This window comes from Ruditapes philippinarum, unplaced genomic scaffold (assembly GCF_026571515.1).
Source record: "Ruditapes philippinarum isolate M1 unplaced genomic scaffold, ASM2657151v2 ctg1268_1_1_1_1, whole genome shotgun sequence".
Taxonomy (NCBI): domain Eukaryota; kingdom Metazoa; phylum Mollusca; class Bivalvia; order Venerida; family Veneridae; genus Ruditapes; species Ruditapes philippinarum.
Window position 1 is genome coordinate 52063 of NW_026866299.1, and position 26685 is coordinate 78747.

The window sequence follows — 26685 nt, forward strand, 5'->3', positions numbered from 1 at the left end:
CAGCAAACTTCATCCTTGAGTATAGGTCAAGCTTAGCCTACTTGATTGACAATAACAGCAAACTTCATCCTTGAGTATAGGTCAAGCTTAGCCTACTTGATTGACAATAACAGCAAACTTCATCCTTGAGTATAGGTCAAGCATAGCCTGCTTGATTGACAATAATGGTAAATTTTATTCTTGAGTATAGGTCAAGCTTAGCCTACTTGATTGACAATAATGGTATATTTTATTCTTGAGTATAGGTCAAGCTTAGCCTACTTGATTGACAATAATGGTAAATTTTATTCTTGAGTATATACTTGATTGACAATAATGGTAAATTTTATTCTTGAGTTAGGTCAAGCTAAGTCTACTTGATTGACAATAATGGTAAATTTTATTCTTGAGTATAGGTCAAGCTTAGCCTACTTGATTGACAATAATGGTAAATTTTATTCTTGAGTATAGGTCAAGCTTAGCCTACTTGATTGACAATAATGGTAAATTTTATTCTTGAGTATATACTTGATTGACAATAATGGTAAATTTTATTCTTGAGTATAGGTCAAGCTTAGCCTACTCAATTGATAATAATGGCAAACTTCATCCTTGAGTATAGGTCAAGCTAATCCTTCTTGATTAACAATAATGGTAAATTTTATTCTTGAGTATAGGTCAAGCTTAGCCTACTTGATTGACAATAATGGTAAATTTTATTCTTGAGTATAGGTCAAGCTTAGCCTACTCAATTGACAATAATGGCAAACTTCATCCTTGAGTATAGGTCAAGCTTAGCCTACTCAATTGACAATAATGGTAAATTTTATTCTTGAGTATAGGTCAAGCTTAGCCTACTTGATTGACAATAATGGCAAACTTCATCCTTGAGTATAGGTCAAGCTTAGCCTACTTGATTGACAATAATGGCATATTTTATCCTTGAGTATAGGTCAAGCGACTATGCCACTTGATTGACAATAATGGTAAACTTTATCCTCAAGTTTTGCTCAAGCTTAGCCTACTTGATTGACAATAATGGCAAACTTTATCATTGAGTATTGGTCAAGCTTTAAAATAAAATGCGAGACTTTATCCTTGAGTATAGGTCAAGCTCAGCCCACTTGATGCACAATAATGGCAGGCATGTTATGCTAGTATTACTTATTTCCTTTACATATCAAAGTAACATTATAAGTAACACAGTATCATAGATCTTGTGTTAAGTCATTCAGGTACAATATTGTGTGATTTGAACAAAATATTTGCATGATAAATGCTTGAGCAGTTATTTATTTAGCAGATATTGTAAAATAGTTCGAACAAACAATATTTGATTATTTCAGAATTTACATCATGACTACAGGAAACAGGCTCCTCCTCCTCCAAAACGTGATCCTGGTACCCGACTCAGTACTGCCTCTGTAAGTGCAGCCATGTTGTAATGTTGTCTTATATGAAAGCTTGATAATTTCTGTGAACTATTCGATTGATGGTCATGATTATAGTAATCACTTAGTCATTTTTTAATTTTCTGAAATAACAATTACTAACTTTAACACTGTCTTTTAATCTTGTTATACAAATGTCTTACTAATCACAAACATGTTAACTGTATTTATTTCCCCCACTGTAATAATTGTTTAATAGATAAATGTCTACAGTTAATTATTATTATCATAAGATGGCCAATGAGTACATGTTTTTATTTACATTAATGTATCTGACAATTAAGATAAAATAATAATTGTTGATAATGTGAAGTTAATATTTTTAAGTTTTATGATTACTTAATACAATTGTTATATATATAATTTTACATTTAAAAAAACCTGTTTTGAATTAAAAATTTCAAATTTTCAGGTTGGCACTTATGCAGAAATTCATGTGACAGAAGCTCATCAGCAACATTGGCACGGGAACCAATCACCTATACATTCAGCTCATGGTTCCCCAGCTCATCATGGATACTACAATCAACAGCCAAGTTATGTGAACCAGTCACCTGTTCATATGCCTCATGGTTCCCCTTCACAACAGACTGGATATTTCCAGCAACAACATAACAGTGGGAACCAGTCACCTAGACACACAACTCATGGTTCCCCTGTGCTAATGTCAAAAGCTGGACATGAACCACAGAGTCCAAGTATGGCTGGAAACCGGCCATTTTCTTATGGTGCTGCAGTTCTGTCACCAAAGTTACATCATGTTACAGACAGTAGTGTGAATCAAAATATTCCAAGTACACAAAATGGACACAACCAACAAAATGTGCCAAATCTTACAAACTATCAGTATAGTGATCAAACAGGAAGTAGTCAGGTGATGCATTATGGGAAGAATGAGTCAGCATTTCATCCACAGTCTCCCAGACCCGCACAGTATGGGCCTCCACCCCCAAGTGGACCTCCACCACCTGTACCACCTGGTCACCCAGGTCATAGGGTAACAGCCCCACAGCCACAGTATCCACAAAGCCCAAAATTTCAAAGACATTCTTCTATCCAAAGTAGTGTTCATGAATCAAATTTGCCTGGTTCACCACGCTTTGCACAAAAATTGTCACAGCGAAGTAAATCAGTTCCTTGTAATCCAGATGATGAACTAATGCCCGCACCCCCACCACCTCTAGCAGTTAGAGAAAATTATATGTCTGCAAGCCAACATGTGGTAAGAACACCTTCTCCACCTTTGCCTCCCCCACCACCAGAGTTGCTGACAGATCTTCCACCACCCTCCCCTCCTCCACAACAACAGATGATCAGAAATGTGCCTCAAACAAATCTCATTCAAAGTCTTCCAAATACTGTATCATCTATATCTCCACAACATCAAGCTGTGGCACCTGCTGCCGCACCACCTCCGCCACCATTGTCATCAATTCCAAGAAAGAAAGGTGATTTTCGTCAAGGCTCACAAGATGGACCAAGAACTGACAATTTAGGATATCTAACTGCAGACCCAATCAGAGGGCACAATATACAATCAGTGGCGCCACCTAGAGTTCCAAAAGAGTCTTCTCCTGATCATGCTGTTCTTATACAACAAATCAACAAAGTACAGTTAAAGAGAACAGGTATAAGTTTATAAATTTATAAATGTAGTATCTAAATTTTTCATCTGTGAAATATAAACTTATATCATTAACTGTATATCAGTCTTTTCCTTGATAACTTAGCACATGAAAGAAAAGTAAAAAAATTAATGAAAACTTCTTTGTTATAATGGGCTACCAAATAACTTAAGCTATTTATTACATGCCAACAATCAATATATAGCATAAATAAAAAAAAAATATAATATAATTTACTTTTTGTAGATATTTAATAATGCTTAAAATGAAGTAAACATTTTCTATATTTTCTAATGTGCTGAACATGTTATATGTATTAAAAATGTCACAATAATCCACAAAAATAGAAATGTACATGTACTTACCAGATAGATCTAGTCTTGCTCACCCAGGCGACTGCAGTTAAAGTTTTGAGCTGTTTATAGATTTAACTAAAACTTCACATCTTAGGGATCTATTACAAATCATTACCCTCATCATGTGACATGGTTCATTGTAACTGTCTCTCCTGTTAACTTAGAATTTTTCCTTAAATTGTACATAAATTTTACTCTCATGAGTAGAGTTATTTCAAACTTTAAATAATAAGAGGATATTTTTTCGTTTCGTGAAATATGGAATATATTTTCACGAAACATGATAAAATGCCACATATTTTCACGAGCCGGTACGGCGAGTGAAAATATGTGGCATTTTATCATGTTGAGTGAAAATATATACCATATTTCACGAAAAACGAAAAAATAACCTTTTTATTTAATTTCATTATCAAAGAAAATGGTAACGAATCCACTTGCTTGCTACCAACAGCAATTGTACAGCGCGCAGTAATTTATGCGTAAGCACGCGCTGTTTGGCGCTACATTGTGACGTCATGTAAACAACTCTTTAAACGTCTGTACAGCGTTAATTACTGAATTAAAGATATTGGTGTTCGGATTAATTTTCTTAGTTAGACCATTTTCTTTCATGCTAGATAGTTTTCAAAACAATATTCAAGAAAAAGTTGTTTTGTATTTATCAGATTTTTCAAACAAAACGGCGAAAGAAGTCCCTTAAAATAAATATGAGTTTTGACTCCGCCCACTTTCATATTTATATTTCATATTTATTTCTAAAAAATATGAAATATATTTGACTGATATAGCACCATATTTCATGGGTAAAATTAAATAAATGTTTCTTATTATCACCAATAAGTTATAAGGTTTATAACTCTACCATCTTCATTTCAAGAGTTATTGCCTCTTTGGACTTAGAATTTGCTATAAAAATGTTGTATACTTTTTACTCTTTCCATCTATATATTACTGAAGGGATTTACTTCATATTTCAAATTTTTGTCTTTCCACATTTCAAATAACCATTATTGTGTAAACATTTCTTTTGATATATTCTGTCTTACTTTATTAACATTATTTAATCAGTGGAGCAGGTTTTCTTGCATAGCAGACTGGCATTTCCATGAGTTTTACCCATGCCAGAAATTTCATCTGGCATGGGAGGGTGCCAGATGAGTCGCGTGCCATACAACAATGTCATTTTAGGGCATTTTATGAATGAACCACGTTAAAATGACGTCATGTTAGAAGGGAAGTATGTGTCTATGATGACGTCATTTCGCTGTTGTTATTAAATTTGTAAATCCATACACTATTGTAAGAAAATAGTTTCTGACGAAATGACATTAATTTCCATGAAAAAAATCTTATTGAGATAAACCATTTTAAATATGAAATAATATGGCAGAATATGCAAGAAAAAATATCTGACATATGTTTGCGGTTCGGATCGAAATATTCAACCCTCGGGAACCCACCCATGGGCGGGGTCCCCTCGGGACGGATATCCCGATCTGAACAGCAACATATGACAGATAATATTAGTCTCCTCTTGTTTTAATCTGTTCCTATTATCATGTCATACTTTATTTGTTTTATAATAGCAGTGATTTGTTTTTAGACTTAATCTTCATTAAGATGTGAACTTGAAAAGTCATTAAATATCTTAAAATAGTTGTCGGTTAAGGAAATAAATATATCCTAGTACGGAAACCAATTTTTAATGAAGGATTAACAAGTATGTTGAAGTAAAATTGAGTAGCTTAAATTGCATGCATCCATTGCTTTTGGTTGTAATGTACCACTTAAAATACTGATATACGTGCATGTTGATGTTTGTGGTATGAAAAATATGTTCTTATATTAACCACATATTTAATAGATGAAAGATTTAATGAACTTGTTACTGATGGTGGGGAATATTACAACTTAAAATACTCTTGAGTATAAATACTGATTAGCCTCAAATACTTTAATTCTAGTGTTATTTATTATATATAATAAAAAGCTTTGACAATTTTAATACATACGATGAAGTTAAGTCAGCTATAAACACATACATTGTGTCAAGTACAATCATTCATAAACATATAGTTGTGTCCATTTTTTGCAAATTTAATAATTCTGTTAATTATAAATATATAATTTTGTCAATTATAAACTCGCAGTTATAAAATACAAATATCAGTAACAGGAATTATGGCTCTTTGTTTTACCAAATTATCATTCTAATGTGTTATTTTTACTAATATAAATGTGACTTTATGTTTGATTTGTAATCCAGGGGCTCAGATGTTGCAGAATTACTCTGTGACATTATGTATAATGGTCATTTGTCTCCCTCCAATGATTCAGAAAATATTGTGGGATAAGTATTTGGTCAGTTGATGAGAAATTGTACATTACTAGTTAGATGTCAAGGAAAGACTGATAGGTGTAATTTGACTGCTGAGTTTAAAAACTAAACAATAACAAAAATTTCAATGATAATATTCACAATATATGTTATAATAATAGTTCTTGTAAACCATGGAAAATGGTATAATTTGTGGGCATTTATTAAGCTTTAAACACATCAAATAGTTGTTTGAGAGTAAAGGTATAAGCAGTATAAAAAAATGTGATTAATTTAACATATAATGTGCTAGAATGTACAGCTTATGATATAATACCTCTGTATATATATATCTGTTAGAGCTTGGAATATTTATTTGATGCACATGTGAAAGTTTTGCTGCTGCAAGGTTGAAGTTATATGTTTATATTGTTTTGTAACATCTGGATTTTAAGAAGAATGTGTGTGACTAAGGGGGGTAGTGGGGGTGGGGAATCTGGTTGACTAAGAAGATGAAATGGAGAAAATGTCTTACATGTAAAAAAATCTTTACTCATCCAAAATTAGATTTATATTTTATCACTGCCCAGAGATGAAAAGTTGCAGACATAAGATTTGAATAAAAAGTAAATAAAATGTAAAGAATTCATCTAAGGGACATAACTTTCTAATGTTAAACAAATCACTTTCTTAAATGACACCTTGTCATCTAGGCTAAATTGCTTAAATTGTTAGGCCGTTCCTCTCACCATTATATCCAGGTGTTCAAGACTATGATTTCACTGCATGTCCAAAACTTGATTTTTTTTAATTTCAGTTGAGATATCAAACATTTTAGAGCTTTCAAAACATATGTGCACAAATAAATAAATAAATAAAAGTAAGCTATAATTTAATACAAGAAGTATAGGTAAATGCTGTGATTTGTTGATTTTTTTTCCCATATTTTGTACAATTAATTTGATTTAAAGATATAAATCTAAACTGGGCACAAATTATTTCATAATAATAATAATGTTTTAATTAACAGACATGTCTGTAATATTATTTTGGATTTGGTTATAATCATGTTCGGAGGGTTTTTGAAAGTATCTCTGACTGTCAGAGATATATATCCATCAAAATATTACTGTAGTAACCTTTATATTTCAAAATATTTCAAGTTAACATTTGTTACTTTATATAATGCTGAGATTTCACCCCCTGCTTTGTTTACATGAAATGTCAAATGGTAGAACTTTTTTTCAACACATATGATTTCACATTTTAGTAAATTGTCAAGATGGTCAAAATGAACATATTGTACCCCCTTAAACATTTGTTAAATAATGAAATGGCTTTTATGTTAGCCATCTACAAATATTATACACATGCTTATAATAATGTAGGATCTTTTTAAAAGAATGGCTGTGACACATCTATTGTTCTGGATTCTACATTTTTTATATCCCAGACAGGTTATCTGTGTCTTATTAAATCTTTTATATTGATTTGTTTGCTTAATCTGGTATAATAACAGAGTCCCAGGAGTCAGAAGGGGAGAGAACCACTGCTGCACCTAGAACAGGAATGATAGAGTTATCTGGTGTGAAGTTGAGGCAGACGTCAGCTAGACTTAAATTATTGGAAAGAGATGGTATAATGTTCAAAATAAATGTTCATTTATATCTACATATAATATTTCAGGGATTATATAATTAATGCATGTAGAAAATATAAAATGCTTTAACTTTTGATTTGTGCATGGTTATTTGAGTTAAAATGCATGAAACTAACAGCGAAAATAAAGCATGCAAGAAATGTTTTATGTGATTGTGATATTGAAGTTGTGCTGAATTCATTAAGTGATTAAATCAGTTATCATCTTGTACGCTTGGTTCTTGTGAATTGATGCTTCTATGATTTTATGTTACTCAGTTATTTACATAACACATGTATATTGTTACCATATTTTCATTTATTCATGAATTCTTAAATTGATATAGGAATAAAAACAACCAATGAGGAGCCAGTTATAGAGCCTTCACCCTCTCCACCGGAGGAAACCCTACCCCCTCCAATACCCCAGCCACAGGCAGAACCCCCTCAACAAACACAAGTCACCCCGGCAGTTTCTATGTTTGAAAAGAAAGTCGAAATGATTGTCAAGGGAGATCAGCAAGTTAGAAGAAAAGGTTTGTAATTTAAGAGTTGTCTATCTTTCAGATGTACAGCATACTCTGATTTAGCATTATCTTGTTCAATATTTTGTATATAATTCGGTTGCTCAGAAACTTCTTGGATAGATTTCATCATACTTTAATTCAGAGAGTAACATAGTAATTGTTTGATATATTTTTGGGTTATTTTTGTTAGAATAATGTTCTTTATTAACAAATGTCATGTGAGTTATTACTTTGTATTAAAAGTATGTTTCTCAAATTCATGTACTGTTCATACTTGTAAAAGTAAAAGAAAATATAAAAAAAAAAATGTTAAGGCTCATTGACCAAGTTATTAAGATCACTGTTTTTGAACCATCAGCCCTTTACTGCTTGGGCTTGAATCCTGCCAATGAGTCATTCATTGATTTTTAGCTCACCTGAGCTAGCTCAATGTCCGTCATCTTGTCCATCCACACTCTGTGGTCACATTTTTGACTCAATGGTCATCAAACTTTGTCAGGATCCTTGTCTAGGTAATGGCTCGGATGAGTTTGAACATGGGTTATCTTGAATGAAAAACTAGGTCACAGGAGCTAAAAATACAAAACTCTTGTCAACACTCTTGTGGCTACTGTTCTAATCCAGATATTGTGGAAATTGGTCTGAAAGTTTGTTTTGATGATTTCTAGGTCAAGTCTGAATATGGGTCACCTTGGGTCAAAAACTAGGTCATACCGCCCAAATATGGAAAAACCTTGTTAACACTCTAATGGTCACATTTTTGACTCAATTGTTATCAAACTTGATCAGGATGCTTGACTACTTAAATGCTCGGATTAGTTTGAAGGGTCAGGTGAGCGATCTAGGGCCATCTTCGCCCTCTTGTTTTCATGTAAGGAGGTAACCAGCTATCTTATTGAGTATTGAGAGTTCTATTAAGGTATGCTGGAAATATTGCATAAACTGGCACCTGAGGGCTTTATCTAACAGGAAAGCTGGAAATGGGCATATATGAACAGTGTCAGCAATTTAAATCATTTGGCTCAATTTCTTTCCTATGCCCCACCCTGCCCTTACAATTAACTTGTGCTTAAAGTCACTGACCTCCAGTTGGTAAAATGAAAAAATGAAATAAAATTTCAAGTAAATGGTAAATACAGTGGAACCTGTCTAATCCGAACTCGTCCGGACCAGAAAAATAGTTCGGATTAGAAAGGTTTCCGGATAAGAAGGGTTTTTTCTTTACATGTTTGTTCATGTTACTGGCAGAATAGTTTAAGGAAAGAAAACGGAATGCATTTGAAATTGCAATATAAATATTTTATTTTTGCAATCTCTTATCGTTCATGTGAATACAAAAATAAAGAAATACAAATAAATAAACAGGCAAAAATGTTATGTCCTCAAGGGTATGTTAACCTACGATATTAAACTGGAGGCAGAGACATGATTAAATATTCATACCAGCATTTGTCAATTGTAGTTTGTCCTTATCGGATTAAGCGATTATCCAAATTCACTGACAGTTTCCATTAATTTCCGTTTCTTAATCACGTGTCATTAAATTCATTACAAAAGATTTAAAGATATTTCTATTTCATTATATCAAAATATTTATTGAAGGTGACGAAAAAACATCAATTACAGGCTGTCCAGCGTCCCTAAAATTCCTAAAAAATCCTAATGTTTTCAGTTTGGCTAAAATTCCTAAAAAAATGAAAAATTCAAAGGGAATTCCTAAAAAAGCCCTATTTTTTTTACTTAAATTCCTATTTTTTTTTCATCTTTTGTGATAAACATATCGCGAAACAACCATGTTTCAATCACAACTTAAATTCGAACATAGTCAGTGGAGCTGATGTCATGTCTGACTAAATTGCATAAAGTCACATGTTGTATTTACTTCAACTCCTGCAGAAATGCCATACTTGATTAATTAGCAGATGTTATCAGAAAAATAATAAGAAACTGTTTGTTTTAAATAGAACAATGAAAATTGTTTAAAATTGTGATAAAAATTCTTCCAAGGAAGTTACATTTTTATTGGCTGCAGTCTCAGTTTTACCATTTACCTCAGTCTTAGACCTGTGTATTTAAAGCAACTGTTTACATTATGAACCACTAAATTTCATCAAACTTTATGTAGGGGTCCTTATTAATAAAATCTTAATTTGTAATCAAGTTATTTTCAAGTGATGACTGTAGAACAGATCTTTGGTAATTGATACCAGCTTGCAGATCTAGACAAGTTTCCATTGCTAATTATAAAGTGGGTAAGGTAAACTGGCAGTAATGATTGGATGCTTTAACCATGTTGCTTCCCAATTAGGGTACTAAGAAGTGAGATATTCAGCTGTCCGTTTTGTACACATTAACATGTACTGAACATATGTTATAACATATAGTGCAAGTTTTTTTTAAAATCTGGAAAAAAACTGTTGAAAATCATTCAAAACACTGACACTGTTGTGAAATTTCTACAATTTTAGTAGCCTGATTTTTTATCTTGAACAAATTCTTCATAGGTGTATACCCTGCTGTTTGAATTTAAGTTTTAATATTCCTGGGAATGATTTGAGTGGGTCATACTGTTTTTATTGTTTTTTTAAATAAGATCAAGACTTGTTGAAAAATGTACCAACCTTAAAATGAATAAATGTTGATAATTAATGCATTTATAGCTAAAATAAATCTAAAGCATAATTTCCCCTTCCATTTATTATTGGCTAATCATAGCTTAACTAATTGAATATTGGATGTTCCGGGATACTTATAACTTTGAAAATGTTTTCATTCTAGTTATGTATTAATGTAGTTTTTCAGCTCTTTTTAAAGGCAGTGAACCAGTGAATCCATTTCTTCACTGGTGACTATGGAACACTGGTAACACCTTTGCTATAACCGAACTAGAGCATTATTTGAGAGTTGCTTTTGTGTCAAATATCCAAAGTTGAGCCCATACCATGGTCTTTGAGGCCATAATTTAGTTATGAAATTTCCAAATTTTAGCCCTAAAATTTCTTTTATTTACCCTAAAATTCCTAATTTTAGCCCTAAATTTTTTTAAAAATTGCCCTAAAATTTGCCCTAATTTTTTGTCAGAAGGTGCTGGACAGCCTGCAATTAAGCAATTATAGTAGATATCAAGGCAAGCTTATCGAATTTTCTCACCTTCGCAGATCATATGTTTCACCAATAAAATCAAGCGAAATTACTCTTATCAGTTTGGTGTATGTTTACACCTGCAAGATGTGTGATTATTTGTCACTTTGAATCTAGGTGTGACATTTGGCAAAATTTGTTCGGATCCGAGAGGTTAATTTTAGAGTAAAATAAGAACAAAAATTGAAAAAATCGTCCAGAATTCGGAGTAGATAGGTTCCGGATCCGAAAGGTTTTTTACTATTGAAAATAGAACGAATAAAATCGGGACCGGACACTTCGTTCGGATAAGAAAGGATTCCGGATTAGAAGGGTTCGGATTAGCAAGCTCCACTGTACTGATCTAGTTAGGTTTATTGTATAAATCCATCATTACTGACACCTTAATTCAAGAAATTATATTGACTAAAGCGTAAATATATCGGGTTTTTCTTTTCCATAATCTACTATGTTACTAACGCAGTAGCAAATATAAATGGGAGAAGATAATCCATTTAACGTGGGGTCACGTGTCACAACAGTGATCCGGTAAAATCCCGGTGTCCGGTATGCCCGGGATCGTTTATCAATATTCGTCATTAAGTAGACCTATCACATTTCAAGCTTTAGGTTAAATCGATAAATTGGTCATCATATATATGCAATAATTAATCTATTGTAATTTTTTAGTGCTGTGAATTACTACAAATATAAAACAAACAGTTATTTGTATCCCTATATGTTTGATAAAATCCTGGATTCCGTGCGTTCCGATGTTGTCCTGTACGATCACGTGATGCTATAAAAAAAAACAGATGAAAGAATTCCGTAGTATAATATAAGAAGGTATTTCTCATTGGTGGAAAAGTGAACTGTTTGTTTTCAGAGCAAAATGTTAAAATATGAACATTTTGAATGAAGTGTCATTTTGATTTCTTTGAACTACTAGTATATAATGTTTTTGAGGGGGGGATTTTCAAATATTAGCAAGACGGCAGTTTTTTCTGCAATCTTCTGGAGGTCAGCTGATTTAAGAGTTAGGTAAAATATCTTGATCATGCATCAAATTACTGAAGTTTTATTTGTTTACTTACGATACAATCTGCATTAAAAACCATACAAAAGTTATTATATGAACACTTGGATATATGACACATGTTTCTGATTTTGTATGAAATGTGAGAAAGACTTGTTTATCAAGTATACACTATAAAGGGTGTAATACATGTAATTATTATGAGTGCAATGATAAAACTAGAAATGTGTCATCATGCCACGGATGCCCCCGCATGCAGCCAAAATTTCAGATGGTGCATTAATTTTTTTTTTTCATTTTAAGTTCAAAGCCCTTAAAACTTTTCAATGTTAACACAAACCATTTCCATACAACGTTCAAGGCACTGAAATTATTCAGTCTTAACCTTTAGAAAAAGCATATTGCATATTTGTAGCCAAAATAATGGCTAAAAGAATGAGTGCTGAAACTGAAAGTTCAAAATTTTTCCAACATTCAGGAAAGATAAGTTTGTCTAAAATCATTGAACCATGACCATATTCAAACTTAAACTGCTTATTCCTAAGATGTATCTATATTATTTTCAAAGTGAAAGGGACATAACTCTGCCAAAAAATCATCAAACCATGACCAAATTCCAACTTGACCTGCCCATTCCTTTGACATATCCATATGTCAAATTAAAATTGAATATGTAACACTGTTAGGTAGATAATGAACAGAAACTGTAAATTTCATATTATTTTCAAAGTGAAAGGGGCTTTACTCTGCCAAAAATCATTTAACCATGACCAAATCTGAACTTGACCTGGGCATTCCAAAAACATATCCATATGTCAAATTTGAGTTGAATGTGTTGTACCATTGGGGAGATAATAAACGGAAACTGAAAATTTCATATTACTTTCAAAGTGAAAGGGGCATAACTCTGCCAAAAATCATTGAACCATGACCAAATTTGAACTTGACCTGGGCATTCCATTGACGCATCCATATGTCAAGTTTGAGTTGAATGTGTTGTACCATTGGGGAGATAATAAACGGAAACTGTAAATTTCATATTATTTTCAAAGTGAAAGGGGCATAACTCTGCCAAAAATAATCGAACCATGACCAAATTCGAACTTGACCTGTATTTTCTCATGACATATCCATATGTCAAGTTTGAGTTGATTGTGTTGTACCGTTGGGGAGATAATGAACGGAAACTGAAAATTTCATATTATTTTCAAAGTAAAAGGGGCATAACTCTGCCAAAAATCATCGAACCACGACCAAATTTGAACTTGACCTGCGCATTCCTTTGACGCATCAATATGTCACGTTTGAGTTGAATGTGTTGTACCTTGAGGGAGATAATGAACGGAAACTGAAATTTCATATTATTTTCAAAGTAAAAGGGGCATAACTCTGCTAAAAATCATCGAACCATGACCAAATTCGAACTTGACCTGTATTTTCTCATGACATATCCATATGTCAAATTTGAGTTGAATGTGCCCAACCGTTCTTAAGATAATGAACGGAAACTGATGATGACGGAATGACAGAATGACGGAAGGACGGAAGGACGGAAGGATGGAAGGACGGAAGGACGGAAGGACGGAAGGACGGAATGACGGAACAGGGTAACACTATATGCCCCGGCCATTACATGGCGGGGGCATAAATATGACAAAAAATATATAACACAGAAATCATGCAGGAATGTGTACAATAATTCAATTACTTGTACTGTCAATGATTTATTCTTAATTTTTACACATAATTATTATACCTGTGCATCTGGGCATCATCTGCATAAATTAGCTAAAAACACCTAGATAGTTTTTTAGCTCACCTGTCACAAAGTGACAGGGTGAGCTTTTGTGATCGCTTTTCGTCCGGCGTCCGTCCGTCCGTCCGTCCGTCGTCCGTCCGTCGTCCGTCCGTAAACTTTTGCTTTAAATGACATCTCCTCATAAACCACTGAGCCAATTTCATCCAAACTTCACAGGAATGTTCCTTTGGTGGTCACCTTTAAAAATTGTTCAAAGAATTTAATTCCATGCAGAACTCTGGTTGCCATGGCAACCGAAAGAAAAATCTTTAAATATCTTCTTTTAAACAACCCTAAGAGCTAGAGCTTAGATATTTGGCATGAAACATCTTCTAATGAGTGTCTACCAAGTTTGTTCAAATAAAAGCCCTGGGGTCAAAATTGGCCCCGCCCCCGGGGGGTCATTGATTTTCCCTATATGCATATAGTAAAAACTTAAAAGATCTTCTTTTAAAGAACTGTAAGAGCTAGAGCTAAGATTTTTGGCATGGAACATCTTCTAGTGAGTGTCTACCAAGTTTGTTCAAATAAATACCGTGGGGTTAAAATTGGTTCTGCTCAGGGGGTCATTGATTTTCCCTATATGCATATAGTAAACACTTAAAAAATCTTCCTTTAAAGAACTGTAAGAGCTAGAGCTTAGATATTTGGCATGAAACATCTTCTAGTGAATGTCTACCAAGTTTGTTCAAATAAAAGTCCTGGGGTCAAAATTGGCCCCGCCCCAGGGGGTCATTGATTTTCCCTATATGCATAAAGTAAAAACTTAAAAAATCTTCTTTTAAAGAACCCAAAGAGCTAGAGCTTAGATATTTGGCATGAAACATCTTCTAGTGAATGTCTACCAAGTTTGTTCAAATAAAAGCCCTGGGGTCAAAATTGGCCCCGCCCTGGGGGGTAATTGATTTTCCCTATATGCATATAGTTTAAACTTAAAAAATCTTCTTTTAAAGAACCGTAAGAGCTAGAGCTTAGATATTTGGCATAAAACATCTTCTAGTAAATGTCTACCAAGTTTGTTCAAATAAAAGCCCTGGGGTCAAAATTGGCCCCGCCCCAGGGGTCATTGATTTTCCCTATATGCATATAGTAAAAACTTAAAAAATCTTCTTTTAAAGAACTGTAAGAGCTAAAGCTTATATATTTGGCATGAAACATCTTCTAGTGAATGTCTACCAAGTTTGTTCAAATAAAACCCCTGGGGTCCAAATTGGCCCCTCCCCAGGGGTCATTGATTTTCCTTATATGCATATAGTAAAAACTTATAAAATCTTCTTTTAAAGAACCCAAAGAGCTAGAGCTAAGATATTTAGCATGAGACATGTTCTAATGGGTGTCTACCAAGTATGTTCAAATAAAAGCCCTGGGGTCAAAACTGGCCCCGCCCCGGGGGTCATTGATTTTCCTTATATACATAGCAAAAACTTAAAAATCTTCTTTGAAAAAACCCAAATAACTAGAGTTTAGATATTAAGCATGAAACATCTTTAAGTAAATATCTACAAAGTTTGTTCAAATAAAAGCCCAGGGGTCAAAACTGGCCTGCCCGAGGGGTGTCATTGTTTTTTACTCTATGTGTATAGTAAAAACTTAAAAAATCTTCTTTTAAAAAACCCAATGAGCTAGAACTTAGATGTTTTGCATGAAACATCTTCTTATGGGTGTCTACCAAGTCTGTTCAAATAAACAAATAAAAGCCCTTGGGTAAAAATTGGGCCGGGGGGGGGGGGCTATATACAGGTGAGCGACCTCAGGGCCATCATGGCCCTCTTGTTTATATGATATATGTACTTTATATTACTGCTACTATACTGAATATTTAGAAGTTTTCACTGGAAACATTAATGTGCATTCCTTGAATAGGTCTTGAACCGATGACTATACTTATATAATACAATATAATGTATAAAAGTAAATTTGTTCGGTTGTTTAAATTCAACTTGCTAATGAATTCCAAATAACTTAGCAAATTATATGAAAAATGTCGTTTGGTTTTATTTTGAATTTGAAAAAGAATAATCAGTTATCTACCTAGGTCATTTAATGTTAAAACAATGCAAATTATTTATTATAAAGGGATAGAATCTATCATTGGGTTAGATACAGGATAGGGAAATCTCAACCCGAGGGTGATTGGTTCCATCGGGAACTCGCCAAGGCTTGTTCCCGATGGAACTGATTGCCTAAGGGTTTGGATTTCCCTATCCTCTATCTAACCCAATGATTGATTATTTTTCTCACTCACCTGGACACACAAGAAACAAAATATAAATATCAGTGAAACTACTTGCTACGCGCATAACAACGTACCTAGTTTTGAGAAGCTGGGCCGGGCTTAGGCATAATATAAGTGTTTATAAGGAATTCAGTCCATACTTCAATGGTTGACAAAAAGTGTTTACCGTTTGCAAAGATTTTTCTACCTATTTGGTTATTTTGGCTGAATATTCAATTAAAATATATCAAAATGAGATTCTTCATCAAGAAGCATCGTTATCATAATATAAAAACATGGATGTTTTTCAGGCATATAATATTATAGTGTCATAATATCCGATTTTATGAAAAATTTTGCAATATTTTAAAATGTGCTATTTTTAGTAACAGATCGATATTGAAAAGGGCGGACCTAGGTAGGACTCATTGCAGTGTGAAAGTTAATATCAATCTATTTTGATTCCGTGGACAATTTAATAGATTAGCTCACACATTTTTAATACATTTTGACCTTTTGACGTTTCATTTTTGTTAAAATAGGAGTGAATCGTGTATGTGTTGTCAGTGTGAGATAAGCCCATGTGAGATAAGATTTTCAACACTGCTATTTTTAGTAACATTTACGGATTTTTCTATCTGGTTAGTGAGAAAGTGTATTCTGGTGTCTAATACAAATGGAGAATGAGTAGTGGTATAACAAAGCTCTCATTTGTTATATTTAAAGTTTATTGGGCGGTTGTAAAATTTAGGGCTGCAGAATTTTCCCTGATTCATCTGATGTAAGTCTGACTCACAAATACATGTATAGAAAATGCCTTAAATTCTAAAAATAGATGTAAAATTTGAAATTAAATTAGAGATTTTATTAGATCTGATGTTTATTTCTTTACAAATTTAAAATGAAGGCTTTTTTATAAGCTAGATACATGAATTGTCTAAACTTTGCCAATTAAATCTTGGCAAGAAAGATATTTAGGCCAATTCCTGGATAAAGATGGGTTTTTTGTTGCAATTATTCTGATAAGAAAGTTAAAACATGATTTAATTTATCTGAAAGAATTTTAACTTTTCCTGAACAAAAGTGAATGAATCAGAACAACTTGTGGTATAACGCTGCAGTAATTTGTGGTATTCTACACGAACAGATGGAAGTAATCAGTTGAGAGGGAAAGTCTAAGTTACTTCACTCTGACATCCCGTCTGCTAGTGCCAATAATTTATCTGGCAGGGCTTATAATAGTGCACTACAGTCTCATGTATACAACATTATAATATAGAGGATAGGTGTATAAACTGCCTTTCACTTGGAATACCTTTATATCTTATAGTATTTCAAAGTGGATCGGAATTTGAGCTGTAAAGTGTTAAACAGAAAATTATTTAAGGATTGTCTGAGAGTGTGTGTGTTGTTTTCATGAGCCTCAATTTTGAGGGATTTAGTGTAGTAGAAAACACAGAAATAAATGAAATATTTTCAAGGATTTCAGCAACAAAGATAAAATCTGATTGAGTGTTGAAGAAGTGTTCTATAAAAATTCTGATGTTTATTGGATTAAATTTGCCATAAATTGAATGAATAGGAAATAAGTGAATTCTCTTACCTAGCTTTTTGTGTAAAACTGTGATATAACCTGATATATATAATATAATCAAATAATAGAGGAATAATTGATACAAGTCTAGGGAAGGATAGAAATTTATTTTTGGTGAGTTTTATAAAGGATAATCCTATTTATTTATTTTTCATTTTGTCAATTTGATAAAATTTGTTAGTAAATCTTTTTAGAATATGGTTTTCCTAACACTGCCCGGGGGGGGGGGGGGGGGCTTTTAGTGATAGTTATGGACCCTGAGTTTTAGTGACTTGCCCCTTTTAGCTATGGAATTTTAATGCTGACATTGATAGATTTCTTTCATTTTAGATAGTATTCCTTCTTGCTTATGGAAGATTTTGTCTATTTCAACTAGTATAGATGCTATGTTATGACTCATCGCTTTCAGTGTTTTCAATATTAACATACATATGGCACCACTTGGACTGCATAAATATCTACAAAGAACTGTTACCATTTCATGATTTGATATGCTTGAAGTTCTGGTGTTCTTCCCTGAACATTTGAATTATGACCATTTTATACAGGTCAGTGAAAATGCCAGGTCAGCATATGCATCATGAGGAAACCTCATAACTTACAATATTCTGTCCCAAATTCAGTGCAGATCTGATATGTACATGGGCTAGTATAGAAATGTGTATGAAGGTAAATTATGCCATGTATGACAGGTGTCTGGGGGTAAATCAGGTAATAAAGTTATACAGTATACATGAAATAATAATACTATGTACATTAAATAGTGACTGTTTGGACAGGTTTGACTGTATCTTGTGTAGGAGAAGGAACCTGTTCATCACTCATCAGTATAGTGTTCCTACAGCCAAAGGTTCATCAGCAAACTTTGACTTTAAGATAAGTTTGTTTATATGAGAACTAATATTTAGCCTGCCAGTTTACAGGTTTGTTGACTTCACTGTTTACCTCTTATAAACATTCTATAAACAAAAAGATCTTCTACCTACATGGTTAACTTGTGAAGCTAACAGTGTTGTCAGATATACATATCAATACAAGATTTACCACTGAATCTACAATGTGCTTCTGAATAAACAGGAGAAATTATATACATGTAACAGCACAATGAATAAAAGATTAAAATACATGATGGAAATTAAAAGTCATTACCATGCATTCAAATTTATATTAATTGTCTACACCACCCTCCCCTCCACCCCAACCCTTCCAAAAAATCAGCATCAACAATTTGACATTCAACCTATATTAAATTGTTTAACATTTAGACATCTAATTAAAAGTGGTATATCTTTAAACAGTTTCTCATTTGATCAATATTTAGACAATCTAACAGACATTCTAATTATAAACAAACAGACATTCAACATAGCAATCAGACATTCTAATTATAAACAAACAGACATTCAACATAACAATCAGACATTCTAATTATAAACAAACAGACATTCAACATAACAATCAGACATTCTAATTATAAACAAACAGACATTCAACATAACAATCAGACATTCTAATTATAAACAAACAGACATTCTTTCTTGAAATAATCAAACATTCAACTTATCAATCAGACATTCAACTTGTAAATCAGACATTATGTCTATAAACAATCAGACATTCAACATAACAATTAGACATTCAACATATCATCATTCTATATATTTTAAAATGGTCTCTCTGTAAATAGCGGTAGACTTTGAGCCTTTTAATCAGACATGCTTTCTATAAACAATTTGACATTCAGCATCAATTGTTCTTGGTAGCTTGCCTGTATTGTTCATTCAAGGGTAAAGGAAGCCACCATACATACATGTGTACTGTAAGATAAGTTCTAGGAAAGTGTAAGATTACTGTATAATTATATATTGATCTGTCTTACATCTACCTGCTGAAGAAACTATGGTAACCATCATATACAAGAAATTTATATATTATATTGGGTGTGATATATACACAATAAAGTATGAGAATATTTATACATATTAGTATGATATAATATTATAGCATGGTTTCATTTATGCTGATGTTAGTTTAGACTATTGAGAGTTGTTGACATCATAATATTAATATATATTACTTATTGGAATAACCTGTATACAGTAGGTATTGACTCCACTTTTATATGACATTGTCTATTTTAGAGGTAATCCAAAATAAATTCCATCTTTTTATTTTAGTATTTTTTTCATGATAATGAACTTCAATGATCAAAGCAAAAGTTGCAATATATTTATGTTACTAGGATATCTTTAAATATCCATTGAAATATGATTAAGGTAACTTAAAATCTAATTAAAGAGATTAAATATTTATTTTTGACAGACATTTATTTTCTCTATCAGTTTTCCATCCTTAATGGTGGTTATACACAACACTGTATTTACTGTGGGGATTTAAATATCAAGTTACAATGAAAATATTCAACATATAGGAACTACTTTCTTCCAGCACAAAGTAGATAATTCACTAGGTTATCTGTGTTGGGTTATATCTTATCTATGGGTAATTTCTAGCACTACATGAGGTAAGGTAATCTAGTACTCAGATCAGTGCTGATAACATCTGCAACTCTCTGTCTCTCTTCTTCCTTCTGTTTATCTTCCATTAAAATAGTTTGAAGCTTTGAAAAATACATAATGGAAATTCCATACAAAATGTGAAACATGTTTTTGTGTAAGTAGTAAAGTTAAACTTCATAATTATTATGTATTTTATATGTTGTTAATTTTTTTTTTTCTTCAAGCATTTATCCCTTTACCTGAATTTCTTTAATTTATTTAACTTGTCCAGCTTCTATTTATGTAACTGTCTATTATCAGTGTTGACTGGCCTGGCTCATTACCTGATTCCATTGGTTACTTGTTTCAGCATCATTTTAACATAAGGTTATTTCAACATTAGCCTATAAAATTGATGATTGTAATGATATAAATTTAGTGTTCATACTTATACTATTAACTGTTAAAAGTTTGAAACAATACAGTCAGAGCAAAATTAGGTATCATTATCTTGGCTGCTTTTTACATGAAACTGTTGGGGGTTTTATTTGGTCTTTTCTAGTATATAATATTACAGGGAGAATTATTTTCAAAGAAAGTTTAATTTAATTGTTAGGAACTCTATAAATTTGCTGGGCATACATGCATATTGTATTGTCAAATGACATATACAAACTTGAAGGTTTTTTTTATTAGCTTATATTATAGGGAGAGCTGTCCTACTCACATAAGGACAGTGGTGTTGGCATCTGTGTCATCACTTAACATGATTTCCTATACCCTTTGATGTATATTTTGAAATTTTGTATACTTGTTAGTGACCACCATCCCCACTTCCAGGCAAGTGGATGTAACTCTGTTATGGATTTTGACAAAATTGTGCCCCTTTATTAAGAATTTTTATATAGAAGTTTTCTACTCACCAGGGTATCGGTGTAGGCATCTGTGTCATATCTTTGGTTAAGTTTTTCGTACCACCCACTAATTTCCTATACTCTTTGATGTATTTCTTTAAACTTTGTATACTTGTCAGTGACCATCAGCCCAACTTTCAGGCAAGTACTAATGTATTAGTTGATCACTATGTCTTATTTATCTAACAATTGTAAACCACAGATCTGTTTAGTTAGTTATCCTTCTGCATTATTATCAATGGAATATTGTGCATGTTGGGTGAATGTCAAGTTATGTGACATGATAAATATGCAAGAGGGTTCACACAGAAATAGTAAAACTTGATTAATTACAAGTGATTTGTTTGTTTGTTTTCAGGTGATACTTCAAAAGATTCCAGTATGGATATTAACATAGATAATATAGGTATGTCATATCAATATTTCTTCCAACCTGGCAAAATATCTCACATATTGTATTTGCTGACAGGGAGCTATGTTAGTATTGCGGCAACGTACACTATGTCATACCAGCTGACATATAAAATATAAAAAATCAGCAAAATCAGTAAAAAAAACTGAATTATTTGTTTAACATACATATAAGATTAAAATATATTTCATTTGTGAATACCAGCTATTCTATTTTCACTCGTGGCAATGTCACTCATGAAAATATTACATCTGGTGTTCATTCGGTAAAATACATTAAAATTTTAATTGCAAAACAAATAAATATCCTCTATGTAATTCCTTCGTTTCTAGATGTGTAAGGTGTAAGCAGAGACATAGTTGTCTCTGGTGTAAGGCAAAACATCGGAATATATTCTCACACATTTTGGTGTGTGAAGATGTTAATTAAGTTATACATGAAGCCCAATGGATCAAATCTGTGTATATATAAAGAAGCTGCATGGAAATATTACAGCTGTATAAGTTTAGATATAAACCACATGTCATTATAACATGCTATATGCATTAGATATAAAGCACATGTCATTATCATATGCTATATGTCATTAGATATAAACCACATGTCATTATAACATGCTATATGTATTAGATATAAACCACATGTCATTATAACATGCTATATGCATTAGAAGTCTGGAGTTACCAGAGACATTATTTCACGTAGCAACAAATTAATCCCCCACCACCTTTCAGATACAAATTGCTTAATATTGCTACAGTCTATAAATTGATATGTTTAAACTACATTTGGTGTTCAACATTATTTTGCCATTCAATGAAATTACTCCAATTTTAATTTAAATTGCCCCTATGATTTGTAAATATAGGCCTGCAAATTTGGTTTCTTAATTGTCTCTCTCTCACCCTGGTATATGAAGATCATTGAAAGCCATATACGGGATAGCTACTTTCTATGCCTGAAAGAGCAAATGAACCTTCATTAACATACATTACTTGTACTGTGATAAGTCACCCAGATAAAATCCCAAAGTGGCTGAGGTATGAGGTATCAGCCACTGTTTATTCCTGCTTGATTGTAACAGGCAACTAAATGAGATTGAATAACTCCCGTCTATGCATCTCTTACCTCCAGCAGGTGTGATGTTTTTGACCCCTGGTGTTGCTCTGAAGATGGTATAACCAGAGGTTGGCCAAAATCATCTTTCCTGTGTCAGAGTCATGTGACCTTAACTGTGTTGATCCGCCATAAAACCAAACCAACAAGCAAAAAAAAAAAACAGATATAAGTCAGTATTTATAAAGTGAAATGTTAAAATTTAGAATCCATGTTCAATTGCTCCCTCTTTAGGATTCTTAATTAATTAAATCATCTTATAAACACTGACATATACATGAAACATTAACATAACTGAATGTACACACATAATAGAATTGAAGTCACCTCTCTTCATTTGACATTTGTATACTGTAAAGCATACCATTTTAAGTTCTGATATACAAGGGTTAGGGTTAGATTTTATTGTGGTTTAGTAAAATTTAATTTCACCTCACAAGGCTTGAAATCCTTTAGGACTTATTATGATGACAATGAAATGTTTTGTTGTGTATAAAAGGGAGGAGGTTAAAAACAATATATTGTCTGTGTTATACATTAACATAACTGTGTATGTAACACACAATAAATACCTGTAGAAAATGTTGGCATAATGCCAAATACTCTAAAACAGTTCTGCCACAAAGTAATGGCTGATGTTTTCAAACAATCCTGATTGTAGAATGTTCAGTTTTTTCTTATTGACTAAAAGTTAAATTCTCCATTGATGAGAAATCACAGATATTTGTCTGCCATTCCAAAGTGATTAAAATAGAGAAGGATATGTACAGTTTTAGATCTGTATACTTAAGATGTCCTAAATAAACTAAACACTAAAATCTCGTATACATTTAGTTTTATGTCATTATTATTTTTTAGAAGAAAAACACACTCACCAATAACAACAACAACAACTAAGTGGGTTGCTAGCATTCTGAATTGTGCAACAATTATGTTGTAAATGAATATTGTTGTAAAGTTTTAACATCTGGATCATCAAAAAAGTTGGGTCATTCGTTCTACCAAGAAACAAGGTCATGTCTGAACTGTTTATTTTCTTTATGACTGTCCAGTGGATTTTACCCCATAAAATATATAAAATTATGTAAAAAATATTCAATTTGTGAATTTCTGAAAATATGCTCTGATTTTATGATTTGACACTTAACCATTTATAACTAATATGACAAACTTAACATATTGTAGAATTGTACATAAGACCATTTTATATTTTAGATCTCATGGATGTACCAGGGTATACACCAATAACTAAAAGTACTCCAGTATGGAAGAGGGACATGATAGAAAAGAAAAATCAGGAAAAAATACAAGAATATATTGTAAGATGTTGTACTGTTTTATTCTAAATACATGTATCTAAAAATAGTCTTGTCCATATTTCAATCTGGACAAAATCATTCATCATTGTAAAACTTCAAAATATGTTCTGATGGAAAGCAAAGAGTACTGACCATGAAGAGACATGTATAAATAATACTCATTATTTTCAGTTGGAGATATTGGTTTGTAGATTTTCGAAGATAATAGTACAAGTAAAAAAGCAGTCAATTTGTAAAGATATTTATGCCTACTACCATTAAACATTCACTTTATAAATGATGTGAAAATCATGTAGAATATTCTCACAAGAAAAGTTGATATAATTTTTATTAGGAAGATAAGAGGAGAGAGAAAGAAGAGGCTGAGAAATGGAAGAATGTTCCTGCCTGGAAGAGAAAGTTAATGATGGAGAAAGCCAAGGAACAATCACAAAAATCTAAAGAGGAACAAGAAAAGGTATGTTTATAATACAGCTTAGTGTTGTTGATTCATAGGCTGCCGTTTTACAAGGGAAAGTTTTACTGTAAAATCAGTCTTTAGTCGCACATAACATGTTATTAGTTGAATCTTTTTACTTTTCTTAAAAACTTAGAACATTTTCTCAAGTTTGATTGTCTTGAAATATTTTGGCTCATCTGTAGACATGCAGCTTTAAAGAATGATTGATATTCAGATAAAAAATGATTATATTTATAAAGGTTTAATCTTCTATAAGAAGCTATTCATGTTTATATTTACTGTTTATTTGACAGAAAAATGTTGGATGGACTTTGTCAGATAGATTTAGAGCATTCAAATGCATGTAAAATATCCCAAAACTAACATCTCCAGTTTTATACATATGTTTTAACAAATTTGTCTCTTTGTTTGACAATTTTTCCCATGCATGCCTTCTTTGCCAATATTAACAGATTGCCAAAGGAGGGCGTTTAGCTAAGGTGTGGGTCTGGCTTTGTTATATTGTAGAAAGGGTCATGTTGTAATGTAAATTCCTCTAATGGTTAAAGCTGGAAAGTGACCATTATACCACCTTCACATTTTTTTTTTGTAATTTAAAGTGACATTATGCCCATCCAATGGTATATAGTGAGTGAACGGGTGAAGATCAAAATATGTTTTCACTTTGCCATAATCCCTTTTAATATAATAATTAAGTTCGCATAAACAATAAATAACACACAGATCCAAATGAAATTTCTGTAAATATCCATTAGAATTTACCTATAACGCATAGTTAATAAAAAGAGTGGGGCAGTCTTTTTTAACTTTGGGCAAATTTAATATTTTATCCTAAACATTTTCCAATATCAACTGTTGGTCAAACACCATTTTGACAGTCAATCTTTTGAAATATAAAGTCAATTCAGCTCAACTTGACTATGAAAATATGAGCACAATGTCACTTTAAAACCTTTTAAACATTTCAGCTCTAAATACATTCTTAATGGACTTGACCATCATTCAATCTAGTCAAAATCATTCATTATTGTTTGGGGGAAAAGTTTCAAGATATATACTGACTGAATAGCAAACAGTGGTCTGTATGGAATCAGTGGCCACCCACAGAGTTAAAGATGATTGTGGACTCAAATGTTTCATACTCATTTTGATCAATTTTTCAATATATACTATATATTATACTACCATGAGTTAGCAATAAAATCTTAATAGCTGTAATGAAGTTTGTTAACTGAATTCCCTATGTTAGTTTAAAACATTGTCTTAAGGTTGTCTAAAGCAGAGACTACAATCTTGTATTAAAACATCAAAGATTATTCAAATAATCTTTTATAATAAAGTATTTCCTAAATATTTAGATTAATCGTTGCGGAATGTTGCTTTTAAACTGAAATTTAAAATAACTTAAAGACATAGTTCACTGATTTCCCCAAGTTCTATACGAAATGAAAACTGAATTCTAAAAATAGAGAAAAAAAACTTCATATTCTAGTACAAGTAGAATCTTTTTCTCTTAGTTTCTCAGATTCATTGAGATAAATTCCAGGTAAATTTTTCATTCAGTGTACAGATTCTGTGTTGAAGAGATTTTGTATACAAGGAAACTAATCTGTAGATTTTAATCTAATTTTAATTACAAACAGCACGTTTTGGACTCTGTTTCTAATTTTCTTTTATAAACTTTGAATTGATTGTTTTTTTACATCTGGTTCTTATAAATTATGTTATATTTAATCCACTACAGTTATTACATCAGATGAAATTAAGCTCTGGCTGTATGTACCAGTACAGTGAAAGATTACAGTTCTAACTAACATCCTTTTTTCTCCCATTTCATACTTTATCTAAGAACATAAATTGTAACATATTGGCAATTTTTATTATTAGGTTAATTATCATGTACTATAAAAGATATTTTTGAGCAATGAGGAATTGTAAATAAGGCATCATTTTACCCTTAGTTATAGATTTCTACCTGTGTAGTCATGGTATGCACTGTTTGCTATTCATTTAGTATATATATTGAAACTTCTCTTAAAATGATGAATGGTTTTGTCCAGATTGGAAGATGGACAAGTTTATTTAAGGTATTTAGTATGATAAGGGTTACAAATAACAGATAAATTATCTTTATAAGACTTTCATATGTCCAAACCTTTTTATTAACTTATACTCAAGTTTTTGGGTTTCCATGTCTAACAATAGATCCATCTCTGTCCCTGGAGTTTCACAATTCAAATTAAACCAAAAAACAAGATTTCCTTCTTTAAGTCCCAACAGCAAGCCCAATGAATAAGTCAAGTTGGG

The 26685-nt window shown here is 32.1% G+C and overlaps 1 protein-coding gene across 1 annotated transcript in view; it reads left to right on the top strand.

Moving 5' to 3' along the window:
- Positions 1 to 26685, top strand: part of LOC132732059 (unconventional myosin-XVI-like) — a gene marked incomplete at its 5' end in the record, with an annotated part of 93141 nt that overhangs the window by 51820 nt on the left and 14636 nt on the right. Inside the window, 7 exon segments of the mRNA XM_060718406.1 lie at positions 1326 to 1403; positions 1843 to 3058; positions 7251 to 7367; positions 7717 to 7905; positions 21430 to 21477; positions 23815 to 23918; positions 24253 to 24375. Coding sequence (XP_060574389.1) covers positions 1326 to 1403; positions 1843 to 3058; positions 7251 to 7367; positions 7717 to 7905; positions 21430 to 21477; positions 23815 to 23918; positions 24253 to 24375 — 1875 coding nt within the window.